At 36.4% G+C, this 15,651-nt stretch overlaps 1 protein-coding gene across 3 annotated transcripts in view; it reads right to left on the bottom strand.

The window, feature by feature from the left end:
• Positions 1–15,651, bottom strand: part of LOC126972810 (trissin receptor-like) — a 118,726-nt gene that overhangs the window by 37,778 nt on the left and 65,297 nt on the right. For all 3 annotated transcript variants that reach the window (XM_050819880.1, XM_050819878.1, XM_050819879.1), the window contains exon 2: positions 1,601–1,863. In XM_050819880.1, coding sequence (XP_050675837.1) covers positions 1,601–1,805 — 205 coding nt within the window. In that variant the 5' untranslated portion in view covers positions 1,806–1,863. The remainder of the gene's footprint in view (positions 1–1,600; positions 1,864–15,651) is intronic.

The following is a 15,651-nucleotide window of genomic DNA, read 5'->3' on the forward strand; positions in this document are numbered from 1 at the left end:
GACCGAAGGGACTTATTGGATCTACTTTTCTTATAACAGAGTTTATACATACAGTATTTTTAGCTCCTTTCTTGTGTCTATGTTTAATTTTAGAGTCCCTTTATGCCCAAGTAAGCCCCTGAGCTTATTTGAAAAGCTATTTCGCAGAAATATTTTGGGGATAATTCACCTATGTCGCGATTATGTAAAATTCTTTTTTTCGCTAAAATGTCAAAAAGAATTGTAAATAATTAAATAATATTCTTGATTTGTTTAGTAGGTATATCTCAACTTATTTGGTAGATTTTATTCAAGTGTATAAATTCGTTAGATCATAGAATGGTTGTTGTAACTAAGTATAATATTAGTATATTAGTAATACTGTAATATATTTATAAGGATTCACCAGTGGTAACCCACTGGTGAATCCTTATAAATAAATAAATAAACACAAACCTATGTACTACTGTGACGGTTACCATAATTACCTAGTTACCATTGTTGGTTACCATAGTTACCTGGTGTTATAGTTCAAACTGCCACTTGCTAAATAAATAACTTGAATATAGATGTCACTTCACACTATACTACAAGGCGATATATCGACTAATTTCATAGTGACGGGAGAGCATGTCGCTGTGTGCGTGTATCGTATAAAAATCACTCACAACTCTTTCTCAAACGTGCCAACATACGTTTATTGAAGTCTTTAACAATAGCTGTACTGGCAGCCTTGTCCCTGACGCGACACGAACTCTGAACATACAAACAGTGTATTCTGTCTTATATTCTAGTGTAGGTATACATCTTTTCTTATTTTCTGGGCTTTCTACAGCCACCGGAACTAGCAACGCGTTTTACCAAACTAACAATACAATAATTGATAGTATTTTTTCAAAATGCAATAAAGTTTGCTATCTGTGTGATTTTTGAAAATATTTTTTTTCTACTCTAGGTATTTTCCGCGAATTCGTTCGCGTAGATAAAGGCTTTTTAAAAATAATAAGCAAGCTTGGAACTGAAATTTTCTTGTCCTATTCCAGTTCTGGTTCCCGTTTTCGCTCCCGTCCTCAACATATTATATGAATGTTATTTCGACGAAGATTGCTATGTAAAACTAAATCTACTGTCGGTAAATTTGTAGCTCATCTACATGAATTTCAATTGTTTTTCACAAATTCCGAGGGAACCATGGATTTTACTTTCATAAGCTCTAGTCTATCGCTGTACAAACTTTCATCAAAATTGGTTCAGAAGCTCCGGCGTAAAAGCGTAACAAACAAACTTACATTCACATCTATATATATAAGAACTTTCCACGTATATAGTCTCATCACGGTATCTCTGGAACCATTACAGCTATAGACTTGAAATTTGGTTGGAATATTCTTTTCACCGAGTAGAGGTCATCTAAGAACGGATTTTCTAAAATTCCATCTGCAAGAGTTTTTTTTTATTATGAACAGAACAACGTCTGTCGGGTCAGCTAGTTTATTATATTGGTAGGGATAGGCACAATCAACCGACGGAGCCTTGTGTCAAATAGTAAGGAAATGTGTCACACATAGATATATATTGTAAATAAGCTAAGTTCATAATTCTTAATTAAAATACGACTTACCGAAAAAGCAACAACAGAATACTATCGTGTACAGCGTGATAAATATAGCTCTAACATCTGTTCTGTCGAATATAAATTCGTCGTGCTGCAAAGAATATTGAGTTTCGTTTTCCGTTGAATTGCTTCCCAACACAAACACATTCTCTTTAACTGTGCGGTTGAAGTCGCTTGATGAATTCACATAAAATATCTGTTCATTATACATGTTCGTAAGTTTATTGTGTGCACCGCTCCTTCGAACACGGCGACTTGTTTTCGGCCATCTGAAAAGAATAAATTAGTTAATACAATAATAATTGTTACTTATTCTGGTAAAACATGTTCAAGGGAATAAGCGAAAGCAATCTGTGGGAACACAACATCTGCAATGAATCAGATGAAAGTATGTTGATCTTTCGTGAGAGTCGTCAGTCGCAACCCGAGTAAGGTTTCTCTGATACTTTTTTGGGGATTAATCCCTATTTAAGTTTACTTCGTAAATATTCCGTCGTTGTGTTAGACAGTCTATATTATAATATTCCAGTTCCGTTGTGATGACAGTCTGAAGTTGATTGCTATTTTTTGAGTAGTTTAAAAGTATCTCATAAAGGCATAAATATTTTCTCAAAATTGATTCCTTTAGATTTTTTTTGATGTCATTTCTAACATACTAGATACTACTACCGCTTCGGAAACAAATGGCGCTCTGAGAGAGAAGAAGCGGCGCAAGAAACTCTCCCAGCATTCTTTTTTTGCGCTCCTTTCAATAAAAATATACAATATTGTACAGTCATTTCTATCGCTATAAAATAATCATAATCTAGTCCCAGGCTCTCTAGCTTAGATAATCAGCTGTGGCGTAATATGATTTACGACAGAGCCATTTTTTTATAAAACATTTAAATTTATTTATAGATAATGCCTGAACAGTGGCTGGGACTTTATTATAAAAGTGTATACATTTACCCTTAAAGCATTATTATCTTATGAAGCCTTCTAGAATTAGTTACAAGCAATCCCTTATTTCTAGTGTTATAATAATGAAAATCACTATTAAGATAAGTCGAGCAAAAACAAGCGGCACGGCTTTACCATCCTTTTCTCCAAGCAGTTCAGGTCATTTTCGAAACCATATAGCTTCTTTGTGCATAAAAATAGAAGCCTGACAGACCAGACATTGTATAAACACGGTATATTTCAAATATCAGTTAATTTGAACCAGTACCTTAAGAATTATAACTAGTCAAAGTTTCTTAATTTTGTCATTCACTGACTGACACTGACTGATAATCAAAAGTTTAAAGCACTTCTAGTAGATATAGAAGCTTCAAAATACGGTGTTTAGTATTTAAATCAAGAAAAAACAAAAATATTTTGCTCCAGTATTCAAAATACACTAATTAATAAATAACTTTGTAATCCCATATATTATATATGAGATTACAAAGTTATTTATGCAGTTGGTGTTTGTGATGCAAGTTTACGTAACACTTTCGAGAGTCACAACTAAATAATGTCGACTTTGGAAGAACTAAGGCACAGGAATTCCCAATTTGGAAATACGATAGACTAAGAACTAAATTATTTAATTATTTACATATATGACTGATACATTATTCTATTAATATTATAAATGTGAAAGTTTGTATGTTTGGATGTATGTTTGAACTTCTTTAACGCAAACACTACTGAATGGATTTTGATGAAACTTTGCAATAATATAGCTTACACACCAGAATAACATATAGGCTATAATTTATAAAAATATTGTGTGAATTATCTATACATTTAAATAAAATTGGAGGGTATGTTTGTAATATTGAAATAACATTTTTAACAATTTTTGTCTGCCTGTCTGTTTGTTCCGGTTAATCCAGCGACTTTTATAGGCAGGTAGCTGATGTAATAAGGAGTACCTTAGGCTACGTTTATTTTAGAAAAATAAAGCAATGTCCAAGAAACGGTCTAACTCTAAAAATAATTTATATGGCAAAACAACGTTTGCCGGGTCAGCTAGTGTTTTTAATAAAAAAAATACACTCTTTTTTCAGGCGACGGCCAAGGTCAATATTTATTAAAAACATAAAATATTTTCAATCTTGATATGGACACTGGATTAGATGTAGTTAGATTAGATAATTATGTAATAATTTAAGACAGAAGGACCCTTAAGTAGGTACTAGACAAATTCACCAACTTGCATTATTACATTACATTATTACATGGATCTCCTTCCATCCTTGATACATCAAGAGTGCTTTAAACTCTGGAGCAACACTCCGGGCTTAACCCATTCCAAAACCCTAATCTAAGTCTTCAACAAAAAGGCTGTGAATGAGGCACTAGGGCTAAGTAGAGAAAACTTACGAATTCTAACCAGGACATTCAAGGGGCACTGCAGATTAAAAAAACACCTCTCATTCTTAGGTCTCAGAGATTGCAAAGCATGTACATTCTGTAATAGTGCAGATGAAACCCCGCTACACATTCTCTCTGAATGTTTTTTTTTTATGGAATAGGAGGACAAACGAGCATAACACCTAGTGTTAAGTGATCACCGCCGCCCACACTCTCTTACAACACCAAAGGAATCACAGGATCGTTGCCGGCCTTTAAGGAAGGTGTACGCGCTTTTTTTGAAGGAACCCATGTCGTATCGTCCCGGAAACACCGCACAAGGAAGCTCATTCCACAGCTTCGTAGTGCGAGGAAGAAAGCTCCTTGAAAACCGCACTGTGGAGGACCGCCACACATCCAGATGGTGGGGATGATATCGTAATTTATGGCGTGTCGTGCGAAGGTGAAATTCGGCGGCAGGAATCAGGTTGAACAGCTCTTCGGAACACGTGATAAATGCGGTAGAAGACACACAGTGAAGCGACGTCTCTAGGCAACGCCAAATGATCCAGCCGTTCACAGTGGTCATTTAATGCGTAAACGTAGCATCTTTTTGAGAAGTCCAATTATTCAACCACTTGAGATACATCAGCTCACTGCAAAAGACATAATACGATTCATGAAAAGAATCAATCTTAGCAGTGAACTATAGCTAACAGTGGCTATCACAAGAGATCACATTGGTCGCAGTGAAACAGGGCTGAACTGAACTGGATCAAATCCACTTTAGAAACCATAACCATACATGGATCTTAACTTTTTAATTGCGAGAGTTTTTTTTACAAGTTATGTTTTGATGGCTTAGTGAGTTAACTGGCTATGTTTCTTCCTCACACAATCGATTGTGAATGTTGTTTCTCAATATTTGTGGCTACGTACAGATAAACATAAATACATGAATATCGATTAGGATTCTCACTAAAAAGTTTCATGTTTTCAAAATATATAATCTTTCACCAGTGGGAGGCTCGTTTGCACAGGATGCCGGCTAGATTATGGGAGCCACAACGGTGCCTATTTCTGCCGTGAAGCTGTAATGTGTAAGTATTATTTTGTTTCGGTCTGAAGGGCGCCGTAGCTAGTGAAATCACTGGGCAAATGAGATTTAACATCTTATGTCTCAACGAGCGCAAATGTAGTGCCGCTCAGAGTTTTTGGGTTTTTCAAGAATCCTGAGCAGCACTGCATTGTAATGGGCAGCACGTATCAATTACCATCACTTCAACGTCTTGCGCGTCTCCTCCCTTATTGTCATAAAAAAAAATCAGGGATCTGGATGCGTATAATAGACCTAGTCGGGGCTGGCACAGGATCGTGATAAATAGAGTAAAACAGGGGAGGCATTTCCCAGCAGTGAAATCCGTTAGGCTAATAAATAAAATTAAAAAAATTATTTAACGTAAGTATTTATTCAAACAAAACAAATCTTATAACTATATTTAAAATACTATGACTACATAAAATTCAAACTATCATTACGTGGAAGCGTACCAAGAATACTAGAAGTATTACCGCGTTGGATAGCAAGGCTGATCCGTTGACCGAAATGGCTGCCAGCGTTTGGGTTTCCAGTAGCCTTATTGAGGCGCGGAGATAGTATTATAACATACTATAGTTTCTGTCCAGATATTCTTCAAAATATTGGTATTTGTGTACCGTCATTTAATTGTCGAATAGGTACTTATTCCCCAATATTTATTAAATTTTATAGAAATAACTACGGATTAAACTCTCCCATTCAACTCATATATATAAGCTATAATAAAATATTTAAATTAGATGATAACATCGATGTATTTTCAAATATTAACTTTTATAAAAAACCGGTGTCCTTGTCATTAAAAGGCTTAAATATAGATTAGTAACTATTTAGTATTAGTATTAGTAGTAAATTCATTATTGTTATTTTTCTAATTTGTTTTTAGCATTAGATTTTTAGTTTAGTAACGATGTGCCTACCTTTAATTTAGATATCTAAATAGTAACACTTATTAATGTTTAGCTTTTCGTATATGTAAAACTATGTATCTACTGGTAAGCCTTAATAAATAAATAAATAAATAAACAAACAAACTCCGCGCCTCTGGGCCCCACGGGCCAAGTGTCTCGACACCAACACAAAGATGTGTGACTCACTGAGAACAATATATTTGCGACGCTTGCCGTCTTCGGCAGTCGAAGCAGCAGCCCCAGCACTAACTGACGTAACTTGGACATGAGAAGGAGCCAGAGTGTCGACGCAAGAGCGTACCATACCAGCACCCTTCCCCGTGCCCAAGCCACCAGCGTCATTCCATCAGGACGCTTGCCATCGCGGCGGGTAATACCATTTGCCTCAAAAACAGTAAGTACATATATTGCACTATCATAACTTATATTTGACATCTAAAGCTTACTGTTTCGGTAATGGATGCTAAACATTATCAAAGCAATAAAGTGTTATCGCTCTCGTGCGTTAGCAATTTTAATCAAGCGATAAGATTGGTGTTTGTCCAATTATATTTAGGCCAAAAATAAATTAACGTATTTAATAGAATTTAGAAGTTTCCACTTAGCTGCAATCAATAATTTGATACCTGGCCGCGCTTCAAGGTCCGCCTAGAGTTTGTATTTTTAAGGGCTCTAAAATTGTACGGTTAGGAAACCTTAGAGTTTTGATAAAGGTTATGAAAATATGTAATTAGACGAACCCTTTATACTTAACGTAAATAACGAAAGACCGTTAGATTGTGGTTAAAGGTTGTGTAAATACCAACAGTGGGCCAAAACCTTTGATGTTTTGAGAAATGCCGCCTCCGTTCAGATATACGATATTCTGTAAGGATTGTCACATTTTTTTATAGACTTTGATGTTTTGAGAATTGCCGCCTCCGTCCAGACATACGTTATTTTGTCAGGGTTGTCACATTTCTTTTATAGCCTTTGATGTTTTGAGAAATGCCTCCTCCGTCCAGACATACGTTCTTCTGTCAGGATTGTCACATTTTTTATAGACTTTGATGTATTGAGAAATGCCGCCTCCATCCAGACATACGCTACTCTGTCATGGACGGCACATTTTATTTATTGCCTTTGATGTTTTGAAAAAATGCTGCCTCCGTTCAGCTATACGTTTTTGTGTCAGGGTTGTCACATTTCTTTTTTTTTATAGAATAGGAGGAAAACGAGCGTACGGGTTGTTAAGTGATCACCGCCGCCCACAATCTCTTTCAACACCAGAGGAATCACAGGAGCGTTGCCGGCCTTTAAGGAAGGTGTACGCGCTTTTTTTGAAGGAACCCATGTCGTATCGTCCCGGAAACACCGCACAAGGAAGTTCATTCCACAGCTTTGTAGTACGTGGAAGAAAGCTCCTTGAAAACCGCACTGTGGAAGACCGCCACACATCCAGATGGTGGGGATGATATCCCAACTTGTGGCGTGTCGTGCGAAGGTGGAATTCGGCGGCAGGAATCAGGTTAAACAGCTCTTCGGAACAGTCCCCGTGATAAATGCGGTAGAAGACACACAATGAAGCGACATCTCTACGCAACGCCAAGTGATCCCGCCGTTCACAGAGCACTGGGTTCCCGACAATTCGAGTTGCTCTACGTTGCACGCGGTCAAATGGATCCAGCTGATACTGGGGTGCGCCAGACCAGAGATGGCAGCAATACTCCATGTGTGGTCGGACCTGCGCTTTGTAGAGCGCTAGTATGTGGGCCGGCTTGAAGTATTGCCGTGCTCTATTAATGACGCCCAGTGATTATTTTTTTCTCTTATAGTTTATGTATATTTTCTTATATTTTTCTCTTTCCATTTCTTTTATAGCCTTTGATATTTTTACAAATTCCGCCTCCATCCAGACAAACGTTATTCTGTCAGGGCTGTCACATAGCCTTTGATGTTTTTAGAAATGCCGCCTCCATCCAGTCATAAGTTATTCTGTCAGGGCTGTCACATTTCTTTTATGTTTAACTTAGTTTGTCCCTTATTTCTATTGTTGGTAGGACGTGTGTAGTGACGTGTCTTCTCTCTCAGAGCGCCATTTGTTTCCGAAGCGGTAGTAGTATCTAGTAGTATAAGTAATGACATCAAAAAGAATTCTAAAGGTATCAATTTTGAGAAAATAAATGCCTTTTATGCCTTTACGCCTCCATCCAGTCATAAGTTATTCTGTCAGGGCTGTCACATTTCTTTTATGTTTAACTTAGTTTGTTCCTTATTTCTATTGTTGGTAGGACGTGTGTAGGGTACTAGGAAAATATATAATACAACTATTTATTTAACGACCCATATAGCTGAATGGTTAGTGACCCTGACTACTAAGTTAGAGGTCCCGGGTTCGAATCCCGGTTGGTGCAATCATTTATATTGTGTAAAAAAGTGTTAAAAAACAAATATTTACAAAAAATCACAAAGTTCTCAATTCTAGGGATGTTATATATATGGAATTTCGAGGATACTGAAAAATAATTTACCAGTTTCGGAGAAATTATTTCGGATTATCCGATTGTTGCCGATAGTTTCGGTCACGGATATTCGAATTTTCAGAAAATATAAATTATGATTGAACTACGAGTATATTAAGGACGTATTTTGCTCATTTGTCACAGGATGATATCTAGGTAGACAAAAATTTTAATGTTCAAGCTATCCAATGCAATAATAATCTGACGTGATCCACAAAGACTCGTTTCTACATGATGTCCTAAAATTACTAAATATAATAAAAGTTATCTATGTAATTGTGTACGTGTTTATAATAAGTTACCGAGTAGCATTGGGAATTTAAATTCCTGATTATTTAAGGAATAAGCTATATAGTTGGCTAAATGCTTATAATTTTTATAGAGTTAAGGAATTTATGGATAAGAAACTCAGATATTAACTGTCCTAAGTTAAATACTAGGAATAGTGTTATTTGCTCTAATAGTGATTTTTTGCTCTTAATAGTGATTTTCATTATTATAACACTAGAAATAAGGGATTGCTTGTAACTAATTCTAGTAGGCTTCATAAGATACATAATAGCTTTAAGGGTAAATGTATACACTTCTATAATAAAGTCCCAGCCACTGTTAAGGCATTATCTATAAATAAATTTAAATGTTTTATAAAAAAATGGCTCAGTCGTAAATCCTCTGCTGAATACTCCACTGCTGAATATGTAAATGATCGGACAGCCTGGGACTAGATTGTGATTATTTTATAGCGATAGAAATGACTGTACAACGTTCCACAAAAGACTTACTACCTCGACTAGTAGGCTACTAGCCGAGTAGTATGCATTATGAGTGTATTGTGTGTTCCTGGTGTTAAAATTATGGTTATGACCGTTTCTAGCAAATTCACTTATGTGCCTATGCACATACATAACATTATAAATAACATATTGAGATGCAATAGTCAAGATGTTTATTTCTTTAAATTCTATCCTAAATTATTCTATAGGACTTAGGTAATAAATAGCGCGAATAGCCCTCTTCTGCAGTGCAAAGATGGTATTGATATCGACAGCATTGCCCCATAGCAATATCCCATAGGACATAATACTATGGAAATAACTAAAGTAAACTAGTCGCACCGTATCTATATCAGTTAATTGTCTGATCTTTTTAACCGTGTATGCTACAGAACTAAGTCTGTTCGCCAATCCTTCAATATGGGGATTGTTCATTATTGATATTGAAATATCAATAGTCATTGTAATTTGGATAATAGGTGTGATCAAGCCGCAGAAGAAGTTTAAATAACCGGCTAAAATGATTTTGTATCTATTATTTGGTAGCTTAGAAATCCTTACTGACCTACGGCCAACATATGACCCGCGGGACACAGGGATACCCACAAGCTCTTTACAACAAACGTTTGATAAATATCAATGACAATGACAGCGGGCGCCGATTAATGACCTGCCGAACAAAACAAAGAAAAGCATAGTACACGATAAAACGTAATTTTTGGTCACAACTCCGAAATATGTTTTGAAACAATCTTGTAAAACAATTCGGATCTGCACTGATAAATACGTCGACCAACATCAGTTTGGGTTATTTTACAAAATTCTCGAAGAATGAGGAATGGAGGCCACTTCGCTACGCATCCACCGTTAGCCTTCTCACTTTAAAAATAAAACTGGCAATAAATAATAAGCTTTTGAAATATGATTGCTGTCGAAAGAAACAGATATTCAATTGGATTTATTAATTTGAATATCTAATTTATTTTAATGACAAATCATGTTCTAAAATGTTCATACTACTTATCATATTAAGTATATACTTCTTATTTCGACTCGGCTATATTGAGGGACCACAAATACTATGGGATAAAACTAAAAAAAGTCATCGAAACTCTATTATCATATACGGCCAGTGTCCAACAATAGTGATTCTTTTATATTAATTTAATAATAGTATACAAATTTTAAAAATAGCTGATCCTATAGGGTTTCCTAGGACTTTTATAAAATTTGTAGTTTATTGCAATATTTATAACTCATAAAAAATTAATAAAAATGAAATGTAGCACAGCTTTATAGCAATCATGATCACAACACATCACGGAGCGTCGTTACAACTAACACCTGACAGTTATGACGTCACAGCAATATCGACATGGAGCTGCTCGCAGACACTGCACAACTATTAAATTGACTGAAGCACGTACACCGGTGTACGTTATGGCTGCTGCATTCTGCATAGTTTGTGGCTCATTGTAATAATTGGTGCTCTCTGGCATTACATTTTGTGTATTTGAGATAACTGTGTTGTAACAGGCCAACACAGAGCAGGCACGCGCGGGGAGGCTGATGTCTTCCACTTAATCCTGAGTTTCGTTCAATCCGTCCCCAGCTCCCACAGAAACCGCAGTACCCGCATTACGACCCTAGACTCCCCCCCACCTCTGACGGGTCCTGACGAGGTCGTTCTCAATCAAGGCGTGCTTGATTGTGGAAAATATATGATGAGTTGCTAAGGGGGAAAAAGTAGCTGCAAAGAGTTGGAGTAAGTCTTTTATTGGGCTATGTATATGCTTTTACAACATGATCCCAGAACATTTAGAAAATAAATGTGTTACCAAATTTAAAAGAATTGTTAAAAAATTATTGTGTGGTAAAGGCTATTGTATAACATAAGTAATTTTCTTAATGATAGCCACAGGCTGAAAATGGAGAGAACATCCTCAGGCTAAATTGTAAGAGTATATTGTAACGATGTTTCATTGTTATCCATAGTTTTATAAAAAAAAAAGCCCGCTGAGTTTCTTGCGCCTGTTCTTCTCAGGTCTGAGGCACACTAATTCGAATGGGTGGTAGTTTTTGATGTTCAATAATTAGTGATTTTAAAAGGTATTTGGAATGAAAATATTTGAATTAGAATTTAATATTTAACTCGTCGGCTGTGTCGCCTATTACTCTTGGCTTGAACTGAGCGTGTCGCGCCACCGTCAAGATAATAACGAGTACTCAAATATCAAATTGCAATAATTTAACTTTGAATTGTAACTGTGAATGTTATTGAACATTAGAGAATATGTTTACTCTCAAAGGTCTGGGCGCTCGTTTCTGTAACTGACCTAAAGGTCGGTTTCAGACTTCAGTGCTCCACCGACCGTCGGTGCGTACGTTCCGGCCTGACGATACGTATTAAGCAACCGTCAGTTTATATCATTCAGTGCTCTCCTGACCAACAAACAGACCTGACTGGTACAGTCGCACACGAAATGGACGCGAATGTCAAATAGTTTTATTGCTTCTTATTATCTGCGTAGACATTATAGGAACAGAAGGCGTAGATATACGGCCCTACATATAACTTGGTATAAAGTTAAAACTGATGACAAACAAAGAAAATGCAAAATGTTTACAATATCGTTGACAACACTCTCAATACAATGATAATTCTGAAGTTTTCCGAATGACAAGCTGCCTTGGAAATAAACGCGGGAAATGTTATACGTCCGAACAAACCATTCGTAAGCAAAATGTCTATTTGTAAACATTTTATATATTCTTGGTTTATGCTTAGTTATAACTTTAATGTTTTAATATAATGTTTACCCAATCGTCGCCCAAAGAGCATTACAACAACTTGTAGGCGCACGATGTACTGAGCGAAACCTCCAATGAGGACATTAATTGTCATTAGTACTGCTTCATTGTTTGAGTATTGTATATCGTATATATAGTATTGTACTATCTAACTGCTTATTTCTCCCTTAAAATAAAACAAAAATTAATAAAATGTGAAAGAAAGTTGATGATAATGTAATGTTACTTTGTTAAATCAAATTATGAGTGATTCAAATTTATTGAAAAGGAATTGAATGACTACGACAAAGTTTAAGTGTTTAATGCTTGAGTGATTTCATATTTTGTGGAAATTTCATTGTTTATCAACAGACTTCAAAGCTTAGAGAGGCTATCAAGTAGTGTGTGTGTATTATTATGTTTGTGTTTGTGACGTCACAACTCCGTCCTGAAATGGTTTGATATTTGTTCATTTAAAACGGTTGACAGGTGCCCGAACTCCTTGGTGCAATCATGAATCCAATCGGGTAAAATGCTGAATGACTTGAGACACGCACCACAGACTACGCAGGACGATCTGTGCATAATTTTGCATTAGCGTATGGTCTGTCCCAATTGGTTGAGTCGCCAAAGCGGCTCCCGGATGTGGATAGCCAGATGCCGTTCTTATTAGATCTTCTGCTGACTACACATCCAGATAGTTACCAGATCTCTGTCGACACCTGGTCAGGAGTGCAGTACCTATTCGACGCCCACGTTGCAGACCACACGACTCGCCGCGTTTGGCACTACAAGTCAGTAGATTTGAATAGGATGCGGTCTAAAGGGCGCCGTAGCTAATAAAATTACTGGGCAAATGAGACTTAACATGTTTTATGTCTCAAGGCGACGAGCGCAATTGTAGTGCCGCTCAGAATTTTGGGCTTTTCAAGAATCCTGAGCGGCACTGCATTGTAATGGGTACGGCGTATCAATTACCAGCAGCTGAACGTCCTACCCGTCTTGTCCCGTATTTTCATAAAAAAAAGATCTGCGAAAATTATGAACGTCAATTACGAACACTCAGGTTGGGGACGACAACGGACGCTCAAATATTATATAACAACATTCTCGAAATTATGAAAATGCCCTCGGAATGATAATGGGGGTGAATTTCAAATGGAATACAAATTTCATGAGATTCAAAATACGCTGAGCCTTGCCCGTTGTTTAGCATTTGTTTACTCAATAGGAAATGTTTTAATGTTAATTTTCAACTGCCATGACTCGGGGCGCTCTTATCTCACAGGAAAATATAATAACAGTCCGTGAAACAATACTGGAGAAATTTTATTGAAATTCAATAGATTAATTTCGTGTTAGAGACACTTACATAATAACCCTTCTCCCCCATAAGGGTCCTCTTATGATGACCCAGTAAAATAATCAGCAATCTTCACACAGTAGTAATCGAGTACTATTTTTTTTTTAATTTTAAAATATACTTCCACAAAACCACAAGTTTTGATAGAATCAATTTTTGATCAAATTGTTTGGACCATAAAGGCGTAACTCCTGTTTCGTAATTATTTAAAATCTAATGATTTTAGGAGCATAAGAACCTTGAAGAAATTGTCATCAATCGCAAAGAAAGAGGAAAAAATTAAAAACAGAGATTGTGGAGTAAAAATAAAGCTTTCTGATTCATCAGATTTTTAAAAAGTATTCATAAACCGATATTATACACTTTTAAATATAAGAAAAGAAATGGGATAAAATTTACAGGTGTCAGGGCTGTAGAAAGAACTAGAATCGCTTATCTTCGTAAACCACAAAATATAGTTTAGGCAGATTATATATATTATATATCCTAGCCTTATGCATCTGAGCTCCAGAATGATGTTGGGGCCTCGCAAGAAGTCAAACTAGTTGTTACAATAATTTGTTATCAGTCTAAAAAACTCCCCGTGTTAAATGCGGTAGACGATGCTGAAAGAACACACATCGCTACGGAACGCCAAAGAATCAACCCGTTCGAAAATGACGTGGTTATCGCTGATTCAAGCCGCTCTTCGTTGTATGCGCTCAAATGGAAGAAGCTGGTACTGGGGAGCGCCCGCCAAGAGGTGAGAGCAGTACTACATGTGAGGCTGAATTTCCGCAATTATAAGTAATTAGTCTGGCCATAAATACTGTTCCAATTAAAAATAAACAAAATATTATATTTGAATTTGGAATCTGTCATTTTTATATGATTGTTCATTTGGTTTTCTCATTTTGGCGCCAAAACATTTTACAATATTTTGCAATATTAGAATGGAGTGAGGTGATAAAGAGAACCGAATCGCTGTGATTGCATCATACAAAGTACGTATGGAGTCAAATGCAATTTTTAAAACTCTCCATACGCTTGGTATTAGTAAAATGTTTCCGGGCTATTAATAGGACAATGAGACCTCGTCTGTTTATGACAGAAAAGGATCTTGCTATCCACGAAGTGCTCGTACGGTGGTCAAAGCAGTAAGGTAAAGAATTCGAAGAAATCCTGTCCGAAAGCAAATGAAGATGAAGATAGCACCTAGAACCATGTCGCGAAGAAGTGACTGAGCCATACTTTTATGAAAAAGGTATCAAAACATTGTTGAGAAGATAGTGAAACCCCTTAATAACACAATGTTCATTGGTTATTGAATGGTCCTGCCAGCAAGACTCGGCGCCGGGTTATAAAGCTCAGTCTACGCAGTCTTGGTTGGAATCGAACGTTTCGGACTTCATCAGAGCTGAAGACTGGCCGTCGTCTAGTCTTAGTAATCTTAATCGAGAGTACGACTTGCTCTAAACGCCATGATAATTTGTAGTCCCTAAAACAATCCGTACGATTGGCAGTGATGAATTTTCCCATGGAAAGAGTGCTTGCTTCTATTGATAACTGGCCTCAACGTTTAAAGGACTGTATTGGCAATGGAGACCACTTCGAATAAGCATTTTATATTTTAAATTGTTTTATATTTATGTATTTAACTAAAACTCTGTCAAAGTATTAAATGTTATTTGCCATATATTTTTTTCTTTGTTTCAGTATTTACGGCAAGACTAGGTACTCGTATACCAAAATGAACTGAGTTTTCTTTAGTGTTAATTCTACCAATATTTGTCTTTAAACAATTCTGGAGTCTTGTGCCAGATTTTGGCGAGTCAACACGTCCTGAGGATGCCTCGTGTAGAGGCGAAACACGTGTCGAATTGTTTGTAGACAAATATTGCCGGAATTAACACCAAAGAAATGTCAAATCATTTTGGTAATTATGGATTTCCGCAATGTAATGCCTACTTCAATAAAAAAGACTAGGTATAGTTGCAGGCAGGGGCTCAAAGAAGCACTGTCTCGCCTTACTGAGAACACCAAGGTTTATAGAGACCAGTTGGGCCTTCTCTTCCAAGTAACCACGGAACTGAACGTCGCTCGATATATCTCTCTGTAGTTACTTTCACACGTAAATATAACATTATTTCATCAGCTTATAAATTAAAAAGTCAAATATTAACAAAAAATATTGTCAAGCTTGTTTTTGGAGCTTTTTAATGATTCTAAACTGTTTTTTGATGATCATATTGAACATATAGTCTAGAAAGCTTCGAGCGCCCTGAGATTTGTATAATGCACCTGCGCTTCGTTCAAAAA

Source organism: Leptidea sinapis, chromosome 27 (genome assembly GCF_905404315.1).
Source record: "Leptidea sinapis chromosome 27, ilLepSina1.1, whole genome shotgun sequence".
NCBI classification, from domain to species: Eukaryota; Metazoa; Arthropoda; class Insecta; order Lepidoptera; family Pieridae; genus Leptidea; species Leptidea sinapis.